At 42.5% G+C, this 20,165-nt stretch overlaps 2 protein-coding genes across 3 annotated transcripts; one reads left to right on the top strand and one right to left on the bottom strand.

Annotated features, from left to right (window-relative positions):
* The first annotated feature begins 1,488 nt into the window (after positions 1–1,488).
* On the top strand, positions 1,489–9,953 carry ascc2 (activating signal cointegrator 1 complex subunit 2). The gene is made up of 19 exons (XM_084551140.1): positions 1,489–1,689; positions 3,339–3,466; positions 3,610–3,768; positions 3,861–4,034; positions 4,139–4,268; positions 4,360–4,427; positions 4,542–4,655; positions 4,884–4,996; positions 5,117–5,191; positions 5,268–5,372; positions 5,471–5,539; positions 6,000–6,074; positions 6,342–6,603; positions 6,810–7,006; positions 7,190–7,309; positions 7,507–7,731; positions 7,836–7,926; positions 8,505–8,596; positions 8,954–9,953. Exons 2-19 carry the CDS (start codon positions 3,383–3,385, stop codon positions 9,123–9,125), a joined length of 2,325 nt encoding a protein of 774 aa, XP_084407266.1. The 5' UTR covers positions 1,489–1,689; positions 3,339–3,382; the 3' UTR covers positions 9,126–9,953.
* rnf215 (ring finger protein 215) lies at positions 9,464–19,323 on the bottom strand. 2 transcript variants are annotated; one of them, XM_084551141.1, is made up of 10 exons: positions 18,981–19,323; positions 18,153–18,305; positions 17,964–18,035; positions 17,750–17,835; positions 16,732–16,786; positions 16,515–16,619; positions 16,233–16,349; positions 14,530–14,661; positions 14,076–14,178; positions 9,464–13,235 (listed from the first exon to the last, which is right to left on the bottom strand). In XM_084551141.1, exons 1-10 carry the CDS (start codon positions 19,236–19,238, stop codon positions 13,213–13,215), a joined length of 1,104 nt encoding a protein of 367 aa, XP_084407267.1. In that variant the 5' UTR covers positions 19,239–19,323; the 3' UTR covers positions 9,464–13,212. The 2 variants fall into 2 exon arrangements, with proteins under 2 accessions (XP_084407267.1, XP_084407268.1); XM_084551142.1 differs by lacking the exon at positions 16,515–16,619.
* Positions 19,324–20,165: the final 842 nt, after the last annotated feature.

Raw genomic sequence — 20,165 nt, 5'->3', positions numbered from 1 at the left:
TTGAGTGATGATGTGTTAGTCTACTATCTAAACAGTTTGTTGGACAAGTTCAGTGAAGTGATGTGCACTTCCTACAGCTAATAAAAGCAACCGATTAGAAACCTACAGTAGCTTCCACTAAGTTTAAAAGGAGATGCTGCTCATAAGTAGGTGTTTAAATATTCCTTCTTTGTACAAGAACGTACAATTCTGTTTATTTCCTGAGCATGTACCACAAAATTTTATAGTCTAAGAGTAGGCCGGTGGATTAAATGAGTCAGCTGTGGGTTTTAATTTCAATTTTTTCCATTTTGGCAAATTAGCATAGTTAAAGCTGACCTTATTCTTTACAACAATATAAAAATGCATGTACAGACATTCCAATCCACTTTATTTATATAGCACAATTTTAACAAACACAAGGTTTCCAAAGTACTTTACAAGATAAAATACAATAAATAGATAACACAATATGCATGTATACACATAAAATCAACACTCTACATGGTGTTAAAAGCCAAAGAAAAGAGGTGGGTTTTAAGAAGGGTTTTAAAATGAGACAGAGAGGAGGCTTGTCGAATGTGCAGAGGCAATTTGTTCCAAAGTTTTGGAGCTGCAACAGCAAACGCTCGATCCCCTCTGAGCTTAAGCCTAGTTTTAGGCACCGTCAGGAGCAGCTGGTCAGCTGACCTGAGAGATCGGCTAGGGGTGTAGGGGTGCAGCAGCTCAGAGAGTTAAGATGGGGCAAGGCCATTCAAGGCTTTAAAAGCAAATAAAATAATATTAAAATGGATCCTAACTGATGTGGTATTGGAGGCAACTTAAAATCTTGATTATCAGGTGAGTGAGTTCTGGAGCTCTAGGAGCATCTTTGTTCTGATTTCTACAAGGATTTATTTATGTATTTATTTATTGACAGACACTGAGGATGAAATCTTTCCAGTGTGTAAAGCCGCGATAAATCTGAAAATGAATGTTCCTTGTTTGCACATTACAACTTGATTGAGTCACGACTCTGTATTTTCCACCTTTATGCTTCCCATTCAACTTAAAGGCGAAGCATAATTCAGTTAAGAAATGCAGAAGCACATTGTACAAGGAAAACAGAAAGAAAGAGACAGATTTTATTTCAAAATCCACCTGCGTACCCTTTTAGAATAGATAGAATAGAATAGAATAGAATAAAATGCATTTATTGTCAGTATACACTGTACAATGAGATTAAAAGCCAACTCCAATAACAATGCAAAGACAGTGTAAAAAATAAACAATACAATATAAACATGGGTAATATACAGTTGAGATAAATATATTTTACTTAACTATTATTTCTAACCTAATTCAAATAACCATATATAGAAATACTTGTTTTATTATTTGGAGGGCATTTTATTTATTTTTTTAATTTGCATATTAAATTTAATTTATGTTTTTACTTTAAAATAAAAATAATACTTTTGTATACAGTGTACTAGTATTAGTAGCGCTATATACGCTTCGCTCTTGTGTCCACCAGGGGGCGACGAAGATATTAAACTGTTGTTGTACTGCACATGCGTAGAGAACCGTAAAGAAAAACAGACACCTCGTCATTTCCTGTCTAACACAGGTGATTAGAAAAACGTTTTGGAAATTGAAACTGTGGAAAGCAGCTGAGACGGTGGCATAGATGGGATGGCTTGAAAGAGTGACAGACTGTCATACTATAAGGTGAGCTCACATTATGTATGCGCGTATATAAATATCTATAGATTATTTCTTGGACAGTTATACGAACAACCGTGACGGCCACACAGTTATAAAGTCACCGGTTGCTTAGCTACGTTCTGTTAATATTAGCTTGCCTATGAATTGACAAGCTAGCATGAACTTGGTACAGAGCTAACAGCTAACAGGTTAGCTGAATGCGTAGCTGGTTTTGAAGTCAGAACTTGGCTGATTAACTTCATGTCATGAGGCACGGTGTTGTATAAAAGCTAACCTTTAACATGTGGCTAGCTCCGTTACTTTGCATTACCGCAGCTATCATGACTTTGCTGGTTAACTATTAATAAGTGTCTGTTTATTAGCCGTTGTCTTTTATCGTTAGTTAGCTTAATATAACACGACTTACACGTGTTTTAATTCTCTGTTTGATTCTGAATAAATAAAAAAAACAAAAAAACAACTAACCAAATAAGCAACAAATAGTGTCCAGTCAGTAGCCACTGTAGCTTCATAACAGTAGCTGTCTTTGCTTTAGCTATGCTGTCATCTTCTGACGTGTCAGCAGGAGAGAAAATAATAAAATGACTTGCAATAATTCAACTTTGAAAGCAGGTGAAAGCTACTGCTGCTGTTAAAAAGCTGAATCTCAGTGTTTGTTTAAAATTAACATAATGAAACCAAAGGGATGGATTATTTTGAGGATGTAAATAACAGCATATATAGCAAATCACTTTACTTGCAGTCATTAACACACAACAGCACTGTTTTTGTGGTGATTGCTGAAGGCTAAGGAGAAGAGACAGATTTACCCTTCACATGTGAGCACAATAATAATCTGTGTACTGGAAAACAACGATGGTCCAGATGTTGCACCGACCTCCTTTGCATATGCAAAGTTTCTGGTGTAGATGTAAATTATCTTTTGCCACTCTCATCAATTATGAGCGACACAGAAACTCGGCCGTCTTTCCAAACTCCCAGCGGTCTTGAAATACTTGCCGAGTTTAATTTGCCGTCTCCCTATAGATAGATAGATGAGATCTTTTGAGGATTATGTGGTGGATTACATTTAAAGGTACAGTGACTGACATGGGTTTTTGTTTTTTGACACCGGAGAGTCGTAGGTTTAAGTTTAAGACAGATTTTCAGAACTACTAATCTCTAAATGGGCCTTTTTAAAACTCGTAAATCTCAGCAATAACAATTTACATCTAGGATTAGGGCTGGGGGGTAAAAATTCATACCGCTCAGTTCAGATTATCTGTGGGAATATGTGTATTTTTACACAGCAACCAAGTATTATATAAATTAAAAATATAAGTGGAACTTTTTAGTATTGGAATAAATGACAATATAGTAAAGTACACATTGTCGTATTCAGTTAAGTAGCCTGTAAATCAAACTCAAATGAATGTGCATTCATGACCGGTGTTGTTTGGTCGCTCTATTGACCGTTTTGCCATTTCGCAGCAATAAACAAACAGACAGAGTTTAATATGACCTTAGTGTGGCTAAACAGTTCCACACGTGAATCCCCAAATAGAAAAAAAATATATGTTTAAGCAGGTGATGAATTATTTTAGGGCCCCTAATTATTCCAATTAAACCTATCTACCTACCTCAAATAGAATTGCCATCATGTGATTCCTCAGAATAAACTAGAGAAGGAGAAGAATAAACGAGAGAAGGAGAAGCCATGGCCTGTGCTCGAGTGCCTCTGGATGAGCAGCAGGTGACGGAGCCGGGCCCACTGGGAAAAGAGCGCACGCTGCCTGCACTGGTGAGTCGGTTCTTATCTCTGTCTGCAAATATTTATCTTTCATACATACTGCAGTTTTCCAGGGCTCCCGGGATTAATCTGACATGCCTCTCACAAAGACCGGTTTCTTAGAGTCAAACTCTGTGCTTTTTGTTGCCCGTCAGCACCCGGACAGGGTAGAGGAGCGCTGCTTTGTGCCTTACAAGCCCCCTCCTGAAGAGGCCTCTCCAGCCGAGGTGGAGGAGTTTTTGGAGCATGCCAGATTCATCACAGAGGATCTGGAGTGGCTGCTCTCACTGCCCCATGACAAGTTCTGGTGTCAGGTACTCGCTGAGACACATTTTCTTTTCATTCAGCTGAAATTGACATAATTTAAGATCCAAACCTTCCCTGATAACATCTTTTTATGTACTAGGTGGTGTTTGATGAGTCCCTGCAGAGGTGTCTGGACTCGTATCTGGGTCAAGCCCCTCGTGGCCTCGACCTCGCTGCCCTTCCTCCCTCGCCGGCGGTCGCTGAGATGCAGCGCGCCGTCCACAGGGCGGTCTTCTTGACCTTCCTCAGGATGGCCACGCATAAAGAATCCAAGGTAAGAGCAGGACCCAGATGTGATCACTACGGGAGCTCGTTTGTTGTCACTGATACACAGTACTCTGCTGAATACAAACCTTGAACTTCCCCCTCTTCCCTCAGGAGAACTTCCTCACTCCAGCTGTCTTTGGAGAAATTATTTATAACAACTTCCTGTTTGACATTCCCAAACTTTTGGATCTGTGTGTGCTCTTTGGAAAGGGCAACGGTCAGCTGCTGCACAAGATGATTGGTGAGTTATTTTTTATTTTTATGAAGTCATTTTTATTGTTTTTTTTAATTATTTTATATCTCAGCTCACTCTTCTGACAACGTCCTTTCAGAGAACATCTTCACTCAGCAGCCGTCCTACTACAGTGACCTGGATGAGACAGTCCCCACCGTGTTACAGGTAAAATCTGATTTTAAAAACACAACTCTACATTTCCATTGAAAGATACGTACTTTTTTTCTGACTTGTGTCCCCTTAGATTGTATTTATGTGTTTATTCTTCATCATCTTCAGGTTTTTGACACAATCCTGGAAAAGTGTGGTATTCATTGTGAAGGAGCCACTGCCATGGAGCCGGTGAAGCTGAATGCACACAAGCAACCCACTGCCATGACCATGAGCAAGCAGGTCAGACACGCATGTCTCCCTTCATTATTGCATGTGCTTCTAATATGTAACAGTATTTAGTAACGAGTTGATCTGGCTTAAGTTCAAGTAAAAATGATGAATATGATAAATGTACAGTGCTTAAAGGTGAATATCTTTACAGTAGGTAGGTGATCACCAAGTATAACAGGAGTCTGCATGTAATAAACATAACGGTGAGGGTTTTAATTGTTGGATTTTCTGTTCTAGGAACTTGAAGATATTATTTTGTACCTGTGCGACTCGACCACCACCATCCATGCCTTCCTAGACATCTTCCCTGCAGCCTGCTCCAGCTTCCAATCCCACGGTTTCATCAGCAGGTAAGCAAACGGAGAACCGCTCAACCCGCAGCGTCCCCCTCTAAACGCTCACGGTCAGCTGTGCCTACGTGAAAAAAAAAAAATAACCTTTCTGAGATCTTCACTCTTTCTTTTCGTCAGACTGACTTCATTTTACGAGACCGCCGTGCCTGACCTTGAGAAGGCCGTTAGGAAGAGAAACTTTGACGATAAAGAGTGAGTATCTGCTTCAGGGATTTAATACAGAAACAAAGGGACAGTATGAATAAATAAGCTTCAACCCCTCTTTTAGTCTTCAGGAGAATTTGTGGAAGAGGCTGTCTCACTCCTGCCGTAAGATGGTGGAGACGGCTCACCTGCTGCTGCACCACACCTGCCTACAGCCGATCCTGGAAGGGTGAGAGGCTCCAACTCTCTGCTTAGTAGAACAAGCAGCAGGCTTTAACACACATTAACACACATGCATTATTTATACAAATGTTTGTCGCCTTGCAGGAGAGAAAACATGCAGACATTTGCAGAGGAACTCCTGCAATATTTCACGTCTTTTCTGCCTGAGAAAAGGTGAGATCAACAGTGGTGGGGTTTGTTATTTATTCCCTGTTAAGTCATTGTTGCATTGTGTTTTTATCACATTTGTGGACTGTCCTCCAGCTGTCGTCTGCTGCTGTGGAGTTGGGTTTGCTTTTTCTGACTTGAATGCTAAACACAATAAAGAGACGAGCGATGGCGTCGCGACAAGCGACCCTGTCAAGTGGATGAGATTCAGGGCGCTGTTCAAACTCAAATTCAAATTTGTCTGTACTGATAGCAGGCTTGTAGATGGATAGGTAAATATGCACGAGGGTTACCTAGGTAACCAGATCCTAGAAGATCCTGTCGTGACCAACAGTCTGCCACTAGGAAATTAGCAAATTGCTTTATATATGGACTTTAGTCACTCTGAATGCTGCTAAAGTGAAGGCTAAGATAAGGACCTGACTCTGTCTACGTTTGAGATTCGACCCTTTGCTTTTTCCTTCAGGTTTTTGACGGACTATGATGAGCAGTTTCCCATCGCAGACGACATCAGCCTCCTCCAACAGGCCATTCCTGTCATGTATCCTTATCAGTTTTACAGCAGCACCTTGGGACTAATAGATTTTTATGGCAGCCTGCAAAAAGTGACAGAAACAACAAGACATTTTCTTAAATTTATTGATCTTCTTCAATGGTATATGCCACTTGTTTGTCAGAGAATTAATCTGCAGTGATATTGGTGCTCGATTAATCTTTTCTGGCATCTGTTGCTCTTTAATGCATTTAATATTTTTGTGCACTCTCACAGTGTTTTTCATTTAGTTCCTTAACCGCCTGCTTCCCTCAGTGATGACACCAGGACGTCCTACTTGCTCCAGGGAGTGGAAAGTGCCTGGGAAGGCGCGGGGCGACGGAAACCACACAGCCAGGTTCAGAATAAGTTCTCCTCGTTGCTGCCTGACGATCAGGGAGCAGCAGGTGGCGCCGCTGCTGCTGCTGCTGCTGCGCCTTCATATGGCTTTAAACCTCAGGAGGTCAGAGAGCGAGAAGGAAGAGAGAGTCCGAGGGGAGCAGAGGCCATACTGGACGTTCCACGAAAAGGAAACAACGTGAGCTGCTCGCATTAAAACAGTAGAATAAAAATGGCACAGACTGAAAGCAGGTTTAGAAAGTGTCTGCTCCACAGTTTGTGTGAGTAGAATTCAACAGGAAGAAGAAGCTGTACAAATAGTGGAGTTTCAGTACATTACACAAGTTAGTGGGACAACACTAGATATAGAGGTGACCCAGTCCAATCTTTGACTTGTGCTTTCAGGGCGCAATGTGTTCGGTGAGCGGGGCGGAGCTGGAGTCGCTCCTGTCGTGTATCAGGGACCTTCTTCCCGATCTGGGCGAAGGCTTCCTGCTGGCGTGCCTCGAGGAATACGACTACAACTCTGAGCTGGTCATCAACAACATCCTGGAGGACCGCTTGTCCCCCAGCCTGGACAAACTGGACCGAGCCATGCCAAGGTGACTGCACGCACTGATGCCGTAGCTGTATTCTGGTCTTTCATAGAAATTATGAGACGGTAAAATCCTCAGTGGGTTTATCTTCACAGTTTAATGTCGTTGGACTGTGATGTACACCAACAGGAACACCTTTTGCAGATTGTTTTTGTGCGATGTAGTAACTGTTTGACCGTGTTCCTCCAGGCAAGTGAAGGAGGACCTCCCGAATGTTCTGGACCACCGATCCAACGTGTTTGATGATGACGAGTTTGACGTGTTCCGCAGAGACCAGGTGGACATGTCCCGCATCTGGAAGGGCAGGAGGTAACGAATCACACAGGAGACGCTCGCTTATTTAAAGAATTCAATAACCCTCGACTCATTCTAGTCGATGAAAGCCGTGCATCTAAATCCTGCTTAATTAAAAAGGATCCAGATGTTTTCTCCGGTGCCATGTAGTCAAAACATAAGAACAGGTGAGACTTCAGAGTCCACTTTGCCGTGCTGTCTTAATCTCACAGGAAAGGAGAGAGCGCTCGAGACATGCTGAACGACAAGCAGCACATAGAGGAGCAGAGAGCTCGCTATCAGGCCTACGAGACGGTGGTGGACGAGGTCGTCATCGAACCCGGAGAATCCTCTGCCGCGTACGACCTGGACGACTACGACGACGAGTACGACGACACGTACGACATGAACCAAATAGGAGCCAATGACCTGGATGGAGACAGTCTACTGAACAGAAGGTACTTTACGTTTTATTTGGTTTCTGATCTTAAAAAAAAAAAAAAAAAAAAAAAAAAAGGGTTAAGAGAAGAATTTAAAAAGCACCTCCTGATTTGTTTTGCAGGCCTTTCACGACCCCACAGGTACTGAGAAAAGGAAACAAAGTTGAGGAAGAGGAGGAGAGTGAAGGTGAAGAGGAGGAAGGCACTTTACAGGTACTGAAATTGACTGGATCTTAGGCAACATGCACAGGTGTTTATCTTAAATTGTAAACATGCATATTTTCATGGCATACTGGAGGGATCCTACTGTGCTTGGCGGTTTTGATTTCTGTGTTAAGTTGACGTGCACCTCCCCAGAAATATAACTACACGACGCGGCGATGCAGACCGCTTGGTAGTAGCGTGTTTCCGCATCAGTATTTCCATCTGCTTCTCCATCTCCGCATTTTTTTAATTGATTGTTTTGAATCAATAAAGATGGAACACATCAAGGAAAGGTTAACTGAGGAGGTTGAGAGATACAAACATTTGTACGACTCGTCTTTCAGGAAGTTTTAGTCGCCATTGTTGAAAGTGAAGCAGGAAGTAGAAACAAAACTGCTCTGCAAAACGCTTCTTAATGTCATCTAAAGTTAGTAAAATTGCACATTTTACCACAAAGGGGTAACTCATTTATAATATAGATTTGAATCCAGATAAATTTACTTTTTAAAACGGGTTATTTGATGTGATTACAATGTCAGCATGTTTTGTTATTAACTTTTTTTTTTTATCTTTCTCTTTTATTTCAGAACAATACAAACAGGGACCAGTTCGTGCAGGACCCAGCTCTGCTGAGAGAGAGGGCTGAAGCCAGGAGAGCCGCCATGCACCAGAGGAAAGGGTGAAGGCAGTTTTCACTTTGCAAATTATCCACTTAAGGCATGAGGGTGTGGTTGAGATTTTAGACAAATGTGTTACTGGTTAGGATATGTAATAGAAACCTATATACAAGAAATGTCAACATGCAAATTGTTCTGGTGTGTTTTAGTAGAATAGTAGTAGTAGTATTTGTGGCTGTGGCTCAGAAGGCAGAACAAGTTGTCCATAAACCAGGGTTAGAGGTTTGATCATCAGCACATGGACCACATGCTGTAGTGTCCTTAAACAAGACACTGAACCCCAAACTTATACACAAGAAATATTGAAATTATAAATCTGCCCACACCTCTCCTGACTTCCTTGCACCCTTCTCTCCTAGCATCCGACCGGAACGTCCCAGTAACGTGGTGGGCCGACCTAAAGGCCAAGGACAATCCTTGGACACATTCCTGGACCGACGAAAGAAGGAGGCCAACAAGAGCCACGCTAGCAACCACAACCGGCGCACCATGGCCGACCGCAAGAGGAACAAAGGCATGATCCCCTCCTGACCGGAGGGACGGCCTGCTGCTGCTCGAACTGAACTAACTGACGCTGGGAGAGGGAGGCGCCGGGAACGTGGATGAGGAGTGAGTGAACGAATCTGGCAGTGTTCTGGTTTGACGGTCGCTCACGTTCCAGCTCTGAAGGCTGTGAGAACCTCCACGGGTTTTCAGTTTTTATCGAAATTATGTATTCATTTACACCTGGTCACGTTCAGATTGCTGTGATTCTAAGCAACTTGCAGAAGTGTTACTGAACATCTACTGTTGGTGTTTGAACCTGAAGGATGGTCGGATTTTATTTTATAGCTCATTAAAAACCAAAGTGCTGAGTGTGAGCCAGGAAATGACGACAAAGAATAAGACCTTTATTTTTGCCAAGTAACAAACTAGCTTATCGTTTAAGATCCACAGTTTGACATCATCAACAACCTACATAGGAATAAAGGGAAGGGACATCCAGGGCTTTGGAGAGACTGCAGTTCCTTCTGTAGCTGGAAGAACAATTAGTGACCTATGATCAAGTCTGGACATCAGCGGGAGGCTGCATGTAACGTATGCGTCGTCATCCACCAAACTTCACACCACTGTTGTCCAGCTTCACGAAAAGAAAACAAAAGAGAAAAGAAATGGGCTCTATGAGCGTCTCACTGGGATGCCGTCGTGTTTGGAAGCACATGCCGAACAGCGACGAGCTGTCGAGAAGCCTACATGTTGCCATGCACACTCTATTTTCTATGAAGAGAACAGATCGATCGGAGCATTTTGTAACAAAAGAAGCACATGTAATTGCTTTTTGGAGTTTACATTACAAAATAAAACAGAGAATTGTTTTGACATCCTTCGAGTTTGAGTCATTACTGACCGATCACACACATATGACTTGTTCCTTTTGCAGCACAATGTGGAAATTCACAATTATTTATCTGACCGTGTCTAGCACATTTGACGGTATCGTATCATGTATTTTTTTTTCCATTACTTTGTCTTTTACCTCTATCATGTCTTTACAATAAGTATGTTACAGCTAAACATAATGACTGAAAGCAGTGGGACAACAACGAGTCCGGCTCTGTCCAAAGGTAACAAAACTCATGTTGATTATCACAGGTGAGACAGGTGCCGGATTATGTGACAGCTGGGAGAACTAGTGACAGGAAGTATAGACTGAATCGATTAGGTCATATTATGTTATTTCCATTTTCCTGCAGGGTGTTACACCGATCAGCCACAACATTAAAACCACTGATAGGAGAAGTGAATAACATTAAACATCTTGTGACAGTTCAGTGTTCTGCTGGGAAACTTTTGGACCTGGCATTCATTCATGTGGATGTTACTTATATATGTAGCACCCACCTAGACCAGACCAGGCACCCCCACCCCATAGTAATGACACTCCTTGATGGCAGCAGCCATCCCCAGCAGGATGCAGCCTGACACAGACACACACACAGGAACAACTCAATAAAACATGAAGAACAGCACAAGGTGTTGACCTGGCCTCCAAATTCACTAGATCCCAAACTGATCAAGTATCTGTGGGATGATCCACAGAGGACCCTCTCCTCAACACACAGAATGCAAAAATATAATATATTTATAACCAGGGTTGGGTAGTAACTGATTACATGTAATCTAGATTACGTAATCAGATTACAAAAATCAAGTAACTGTAATCAGCCCAGACTACAATGCAAAAATGCGTAATTAGATTACAGTTACATTGTTGGGGATTACCTGATTACATTTTATCATGCAAACAATGCAACTTTTTTATGATAGCCTAGCCAGTGTTTTCATTTGACAAGCAGCCCATTTGTTTGTTCACTAGATGTCATTATCATCCATTTGCCTGTGTAGTTTCTTGACAAGAAAAAGGTTCAAATCAAAACCCAAGATGGAGGAACCGTCAACGTCAACCAACCCAGATAGCAAAAAAACAGATTGGCAGATAGCAGACCGCTGGTGGCATGCCACTTGTGGTCCACCATCTCTTGAAATTTAACTTATCATGAATATTAAGAAAATACATGAAATGTTATTAAAGTGATGGATGAAGTATAACTGAATAAATGAAAAAGGTTTTAGACCAATAGTGACAAAATATTGGGGCATTTGACGACAACTCGCTCGCGGACCGCCAGTGAACCGATGAGCAAAACTCCAGCGGACTGCCAGGTCTATCCCCAGTGGGCTGACGGTGGTCCGCCAGCCTCTTGCTATCTGGGAATAGACCTGTTCCAGTCGGCAAAAATACGTTCAGTACTTGGCAACATCGCCACAACTTTGAATTAAAGACAGAGGAAAATAAGATTGTGTATGTCTTGTACAAGTTGTGTAAAAAGTAATCCTAAAGTAATCAGATTACGTTACATGTTTTGGGTAATCCAATAGATTACGTTACTGATTACAAAATTTGCCATGTAATCTGTAATCAGTAATCGATTACATTTCAAAGTAATCTGACCCAACCCTGTTTATAACATATTTACATGATGTCCACCTAGCAGGCAGTCTTGCAGGACACGCTAAAGCTTGGTCTGTGCCTCAATGTCAGATGTACACAGAGCCTGAGCAGCTAATGAACGTCGATCAAAAGTTACTTTGACTGAAATCACTGCAACGCAGAAAAGAGAGAATTAGACGTCTGAGTAGATGTGCAGGAGTTAGAATTTTCTGCTCTCGTCCAGCCACTGAGAGATGTGGACGAGGAAATGCGTTTTCAGATTAATCGCAGACTTTACTGTCCAGTTAGTTGTCTGCAGTACGGAGCTACGCCCTACCTGTAACTGAGTGCCAACGCAAAACCATAAATCACGCCTTAAGCAGTTATCCAATCCGAACAGGCTTGGGAGGGAGGCCAGATAACACCTTACAGGCCGCTTTGAGAAGAGGAGCAAAAATGTTTAGTCATACATACTCTGGTATTCTCCAAAATAAAAGTATGAACCCACAAATCAGCACAATATGGAGCCTTCAAACAGATGTGATGTGCTAATAATTTAGTTTCCTTCAGACAGAGCCAGACTCACCGGTCTTTATTAAAGTCTTACCGCTACATATCTTCATATCTATCCTAGAAAGAAGTGGTCTTTTGTCACGGAAAGAACTAAAATGAGATTATTATCACTGAGAGTGCACCACATCCAAGTACTTAAGTGCCATTGCAGCTATTAGGATTATTCCACGAGCAAGAGGACGCATCTGTTACATGATGCATGAGATGAGCTTCTGTTCGACTGTCAGAATCCATTAGAGTGTGACTTCTTCACACACTTTCTGAAAGGAAGAATGCAAATTAAAGTTAAAAAAAGGAGTGAAACTCAAGCTGTGCTACGGCCACAGGAGCTACAAACTTCATGTTTAAGACTAAGCAATTAATCGAGCCACTTTAAAGTACGATTAAGAAAGTGCTCTTGTGGTTTGCGTCTCTGTATTTAAGTCAGACGGTGCGATAAGGACACGTGCAAACACTTTTTTTCCCACAAATTTTGACCAACAAGTGCACATTGACTTTTTTTTTTTCCACTACAACCACAGAACCTCTAAAAACCAACACTGAATTTTACGTTTAGTCCACTTTGGTAGTTGGTTATCAACATCATTTGAATCTAAAGTGAATATTGACGCCTGCCAGACGGGTAACAAGTCCATGCTTCAAACCGGAAATCACTGAATGTGGATGCAGCTGACTCATAAATATACTCGCCGAGGTTGACCGGTCACTGTAGCTCAACACATATACAAATACTTCCACGGTTGTACAGTAACACGATTCCAGGAAGAAGTACTGCTCACACGCAACAGTACCGACACAGTACTTCATAGTTTTGAGTTTATACCACCAACGCACGTCTGCATGGGAGACCCACGCCGAGGTCAGAGGTTAAAATCCCCACTGCTCCACAGTCTCTGGGGCTGGTCGAGCTGAGAAGTTTATGTTTTCTCCCGCAGTCCACTGCTGAGAGGAGGAAGCTTTGAGGTCAGTTAAAAATAGATATATATATATAAATAAAAAGGAGGAGAGGGTTGAGATGAGTTGATTCTCAGATTCTCAAGAGATGCTGCAGGAGGGACGGAGGAGAAGCGACCGTTAACTGTCTTTGCAGACGCTGCCTAGAGAGGGATGGAGAAGAGAAGACTGTGAGATGAAAGAATAATAACAGCTGGTGGAGCAACAGGATGTTAACTTATAGAAGCAGACAGGGAATTTAATACCAGCTCAGATTTAAATATACTTTCTCTATATCAGGGGTCTTACAACGTTTTTCAGACCAAGGACCCCCCAAACTGTTAGAGAGATGGAGCAGGGACCCCTTACTATATAAAAACTGATCAGGCATAACATTATGACCACCTTCCTAATATTGTGTAGGTCTCCCTTGTGCCTCCAAAACAGTTGTGACTCATCAGAGAATGGACATGGGCCTTCTGAGGGTGTCCTGTGGTGTCTGGCAACACAATGTTGTTAGTGGGGGGGGTCTTTGAGGGGAGGGGCCTCTGTGGATCATCCCACAGATACTTGATCAGTTTGGGATCTAGTGAATTTGGAGGCCAGGTCAACACTTTGTTCTGTTCTTCATGTTTTTTTTTTAGTTGTTCCTAAAGCGTTTTTGTAATTGAATCCTGCTGGGGATGGCTGCTGCCATCAAGGAGTGTCATTGCTATGGGGTGGGGGTGCCTGGTCTGGTCTAGGTGGGTGCTACATGTCTAAGTAACATCCACACCAATGAATTCCAGGTCCAAAAGTTTCCCAGCAGAACACTGAATTGTCACAAGATGGTCAATATTATTCACTTCTCCTGTCAGTGGTCATAATGTTATGGCTGATCGGCGTTTAAATATACCTTGTTATGATTAGGGTTAAACCAGAATCTATTTATCCGTTAACAGTGAAATATCATCATCGGCTTCGTTGGCTTTGCCGTGGTGAGTGAGGTTGTGCCGTGAACTCACTGAGGATGCTGCGTTTGCACAGAGGACAGGTGTGTTGCAGCAGCAGCCAGGGGTCCACACAGTCTCTGTGGTACTCGTGGAGACACGGCAGCACCCGCAGACACTGAGAAGGACGAGGAGAGACACAACGTTAACATCATGTCACTGCAGAAACAGTGCACAGTCTTCTACATGCAGTAGCTGTATTTTAAATCTTAAAATACAGCCTGTAGAGCTGCCCAACAGGGCAGAATGTACATGTAAGTGATCATTTACACATCATCAGCAGCATTCTACTTGTTCTTTAAAGGTTTTCATTAAAATAAATGTGTGCTAAGTCATTTTCAGTGACTAAATGAGGTAACTGGTGGCCCTCTGATGGAAGTATTGTAATATCTCTATATCTGTCCCCTGTAGTATTGCTGCCAGTGTCCCTACAGAGTCTAAATCAGCCTCAGTGTGAGCGGGGGCCGACCTGGTTGTTGTTGAACGGCTCCAGACAGACGGCACAGTTCTCCGTCTCCACCGGCTGCGACGGTTTGGGCTGCCGGTACGTTTTGGTCTTCAGCGACGACATCCTCTTCAGAACATCCTGTTTGGGGAGAAGCTGAGGAGGAAACGACACAGTAGAAGATAATTGAATGTCTCAAGCTCGGTGGGCCCTTTCTTCTCCTCGCGGAAGGACATGATCTGGTTAAAGACGTGCAGCATCTGTTTTGTAATCATGACTTTCTGGATTGTGATGCTCAGCTTCAGGCACTTGACGTTCCTTAATGTTCTGACCTCACTGTGCAACTAATTCGGTCGTTTGACTGAAGGCTGTGGCTAAACATGAGTTCATCTGAATAGAAAGAGTACACAGAGAGGCTCGGACACAGTTAACAGTATTAGACTATGCCAATACAGCGTGTTGACTGACTAATGCTTCAGGGAGCTGTAGCTCTGCAACATTAGAAAGAAACACATCCAGCTATTAATGATACTAGCAGCTCAGATCCCACAGTGAAAATACTATAAACAGCATTAACACATCCTTAAAGTAAAAAAGGACTCAGACAGAATGAGTCATTTCAGAAAAATTAGCACACACCGACCAGCCGCAACATTATGACCACTGAGAGGAGAAGTATATAACATTGTGACCATCTTGTGACAATTCAATGTTCTGCTGGGAAACTTTTGGACCTGGCATTCATTGGTGTGGATGTTACTTAGACATGTAGCACCCAGCTAGACCAGACCAGACACCCCCACCCCATAGCAATGACACTCCTTAATGGCAGCAGCCATCACCAGCAGGATGCAGCCTGACACAGACACACACACAAAAACACTTTAGGAACAACTAAAAAAAAAAAACATGAAGAACAGCACAAGGTGTTGACCTGGCCTCCAAATTCACAAACTGATCAAGTATCTGTGGGATGATCCTCAGAGGCCCCTCCCCTTAACCCATAGGACCCAAAGGTTGGACGCCATGTCCATTCTCTAATGAGTCACAACTGTTTTGGAGGCACAAGGGAGACCTACACAATATTAGGAAGGTGGTCATAATGTTATGCCTGATCAGTGTATGTGCACAATACTTGTTGCAGCTGGTAAATGTAGAGCTACCTAATATTATAATTTATTTGTGGATGACTTTATTATCATATTACCACTATTTGAGCCTCAAGAGCATACGTGTCAAACATACGGCCCGGGGGCCAAAACCGGCCCGCCAGAGGGTCTAATCTGGCCCGTGGGATGAATTTACGAAGTGCAAAAATTACATTCAAGACATTAACTGCAATTTTTCCAATAACAGTAACTGCTATTCCAAGGGTTCACACATATTTGTGGACATAACAACTGAGACCAAGAACTAAACGGAAATTGCATTTCTTTTTCTTAACAAATGTGGGGAGGGAGACATTTGGAGTTGTCCTTATTTTGTCCTTAGGTAAATATCGTGTAATTGGTCCGGCCCCCTTGACATCAAACTGGGCTGTATGTGGCCCCATGAACTAAAATGAGTTTGACACCCCTGCTCTAGAGTAACCGGTAACCTCTACAAACAGTTTATCATCATATATGTTCTTTTTTTTTTTTTTTATATGAGCTCCTTCTGTCTTTCAGTTTTTCAGCAGCAAAACAAAATAATATCCCGAGATGATACATGAGCAGGACAGACAGTACCTCTAGGTCGTCGTTTAGCTGCTGGTCCTGGTTCTGCCAACGAGCCTGAACGATGACCCCTGTGCTGAGGATCAGAGCCACCAGGAGGACGGTGTCCCACAGCTGCTGCAGGTACTTCTACAGACAAACCAGAGAGGAGCAGCGCTACTTTAACACTTCATTCAACATCATGTCCAAACCTGCAGTCTTCAGATCCAACAGACGCAAATAACTATCAACAGCGGGGTCCCTTTAGTCCTACAGCAGCTTAAAAGAAGACGTGCCCTGACGCCGATGTCCCACCTGGACCTGAGAGTTGGTCTCTCCCGTGCAGATGACCCCCTGCCACTCCCCGTAGCGACCGCCTCTCGATCGACCGCAGCTGGACCACAGCGTGAGCGTGGCTCCCTGCCCGAACACACAGCAGCATGCGCTCACTGTCAGCTCAGCCTGTCATCTGCTCACCCACCACTGGAGGGTGCTAACAACTGAGAAACACACTGATGCGTGTGGGGCTCACCAGGTTGTCCTGCAGGACGGTCTTGTATGTGATTTTTGCGGTCGCCTGAAGGCCCCTGAAAAGAGTCAGGAAACATTTGTCAACAAAAATCCATCCAAGACTGAGAGCTGTATGAGTTGTATTAGAAAAGATCAGCTTTGAACTGCAGGAAGCATCTTCATAACGCTACAGAACGTAAAGGAACTTGCATGGAATTTAAATCACTGAGTTTATCTGCAGCAATATGATGCCTAAAGTTGTGAGTTTCACTGATATCTGTCACTTTCTTTGACCGCATGCAAAATAAAAACAGTCCATCACTTATATTTCAGTGCCTATAGATAATGTTTTTTGATATACTTAGTCATTAACATAATGAAATTATTACTATTAAAGCTGTCTTAACTGAAATCAGGTAGGATAAAGGACTTTTAATGATAATTCAGCACGGAAAGAATGAAAGACTAAGCAAACTAAGACTCTGACTGAGGAGTCAGTGCTGACTTTCACAACTTAATAATGATTTTTGATTGTTTCTGTTGGACGCATCGGTTTGTTCTAATTCAAGTACTAAAAAAACATGTAAATGTGAAGAATTGACATACAAGTATGCGGTTTTCTGCCTCAATGACATGACTGCCTTCCTTCACCTCGCAAAAAAGGCCAAAAACAAACAGACAAAACAGACGCATGCAACAAACCATGCAGAGAAGCTGTGTCATATCACTACACCTACAGGCGCATTTATTTATTCACACTGATTTCTACGCAGCTTGTTGACTTTCCTCTTGTAAATCCGGTGATTTCTTATCTCTGTGGCCTGTTGTGCACACAGAGCTAATAGAGGTGAAGTGATAAAAACCAAGTTCTGACCGCTGCTAACTCCCGAGGACAGACTGGATAAGAGCAGCTGAGTTCGTTGAATATTTAAATGTCTTCAGTTAGATGGGGTTATGTTGTGTACACAAAATAAGCTGCATGCTGTTGCTTTGTATCAGCCATATGGGATCATGTATCTGTGAAAACAAGTGCTTCGTACCTAAGCAGAGCTCCGATCAGCTTGGTGACGTTCTCTGACGTCTGGATCACGATGATGGGTTTGGACAGCACCTGAGACAAATCCATCTACAACAGAAAGGCTTTCAGGTTATAAACTCCATCATTAAAAACAAATAATCAGCTGCAAGAAGCCGAACAGCAAGTTTGTCTGCTGTTGCAATAAAGAAAATGGGAGTGAGTTTCTGAACTTTTACCTCACTGACAGTGTTTTGGTTGAGAGCCAGAATGATCAGCGCCGAAGCTCCGAGGACCAAGGCTCGCTTCATCTTGAACAGAAACAAAAGAATGATTTAAGCTAGCACAAGACACAGACAAGTCTAGAAAATAAGAGTTAGCAGTGGTCCAGCGCTGGCTGCTACAGACTAAGAGCAGAGAGGACTTACCCTATTGACGACTGTGTCAGCAAAGGACTCCTGGTTCCCGGTGGTGGGTTTGCTGTCATCCATCTCCACAGGCACCAGTCCGATCCAGGGCTCCTGCTTTTTGGTGGTGTCTTCGTCTTTTCCGCCGCTTACCTGGCTCTGCTCATCTCGAACCTGAGGACGGTAAACAGCATGGAAAAAAAACATCTATTGCGGCCTCTAACATCCCTTTAAAAAGACATGGAACAGGCCGTTGACTGATCTTGGCACGTGTTGACAGATCAAAGCTTCCCGGAGGAGCCTCTGATGCTCTCTTGCAGGCTCACATTTCCCGCTCGTCCTGCACATCTACCATTTTACGTTTACGACCAAATGCGTGATTGCGGACTTCGGGAGGGATTGTGGAGGACGACACAGACACACACATCCATATAAATGGAGCAGATGTGTAATGTGTAGCCAGCTTCAAGTTCCTGGGAGTCCACATCTCTCAGGACCTCTCTTGGTCTTTGAACTACGCCTCAAATCAAGAAGGAAGAAGGCCCACAATCATCTCTTCTATCTGAAAAAACACCATTTTTACTGGGACCATCCTAACCAGCTGGAGCTGCATCACAGTGTGGTATGGGAACTGCACCTTAGGTATATATGTACATTTATGTGAATATGTATATATGTATGCATGTTTATATGGATGCATTAATGTGCATATATGTAGGTATGTCGATACTGCATATAAAAATCTATGCATTAGTATTACATACTAGTTAGATGCCAAACTGCATCTTGTTGAATATGTACTTGCACTATATGCACTATGTAATCTGATCTAATCTAAAGCCGACTCACCAGGACCAGGTCTCCCTCCAGCTCTTCTTGGTCCTCGTCTCGGTGCTCAGGTGTCCTACTGGACTCCACCACCTCCCCCTGGAGCTCAGCCTTGACGTCGGGCCGCTGCTCCAGGAAAACCTCCACCAGAGCGACCTGCTCCGCGGCTACCAGCAGCCCCAGCCACCGCAGCTGGAGCAGCGCTAACGTTACCCAGAAACAGCTCCAGCGAGCTAAACCCATGGTCCGCAAATAATAATAATAAAACAACAACAACATAGAGAGAAAAATAATAATAAGTTGACGAACCTAATCAACTGTCACCCATTGTTTTGGAAAAGCTGCTAACGTTTTTGTTCGCTAGTAGCTCCACGAAGAATGTAAACAAGTGAAGCGGAAGCTTCCGGCACGGACCGGAATAAGATGGCGGATTAATATCTTGTATTAAAACTGGCCATCGTCATCATAGACTGTGCAAAATTAATCTTAATTAATAAATGTTAAACATAATTTTATATATAGTCTATTATCAAATACAGCATTTCTCAATGCATACATTAAGTTAAATAATAATGTATTTGTATAAGATAGGAGGATAAAAATGTTCAGTTATGGTTTTGTTTCCGTTAAAGGGAAACGGAATCAAGAGAATTACCGTCCTTTGCTTCCGGCTTCGCTTTTATATAAATAACAGTTAAACTGCTGCAAGTGTTTCTAAAGTGCAATATAAAACCTTAAGGTCGGCGTATCACTAATGTTAACACTGGAACAAATTAAATAACTTCATAAAAATCCGATATTTTGTTTGAGAAAAATCCGAAACGGAACAATCAAGCGGCGCCGTTCCATTTTGCACATGCGCTGTAGGGCTACTTCCGTATTCTGTCGACCAGTAATTTGTGAATTACGTTTATAACGTTTTTTAGAGTATCATTAGTAGTTTACGGCATTAATTTGTTGAATCAAATTAACATTTAAAACAAACAAACAAACAAAAAAAAAACACGTATATATATCATGTTGTATGTGCGCATGTGCGAGACTTTTGGGATTATTACCAAGATTGTCTATTGTCATTAATTTGGAGATGAATGACTGAATACACAAACAAACAAACAAACAAACAAACAAACAAACAAAACACGCTATGCACCGGATAATGTGCTAAACACTTTAATCTTCACGATTCCCCAGTGTAATCCTAAT

This window comes from Chelon labrosus, assembly GCF_963514085.1.
Source record: "Chelon labrosus genome assembly, chromosome: 9".
NCBI lineage: Eukaryota > Metazoa > Chordata > Actinopteri > Mugiliformes > Mugilidae > Chelon > Chelon labrosus.
This window is presented reverse-complemented; position numbering and strand designations above follow the sequence as displayed.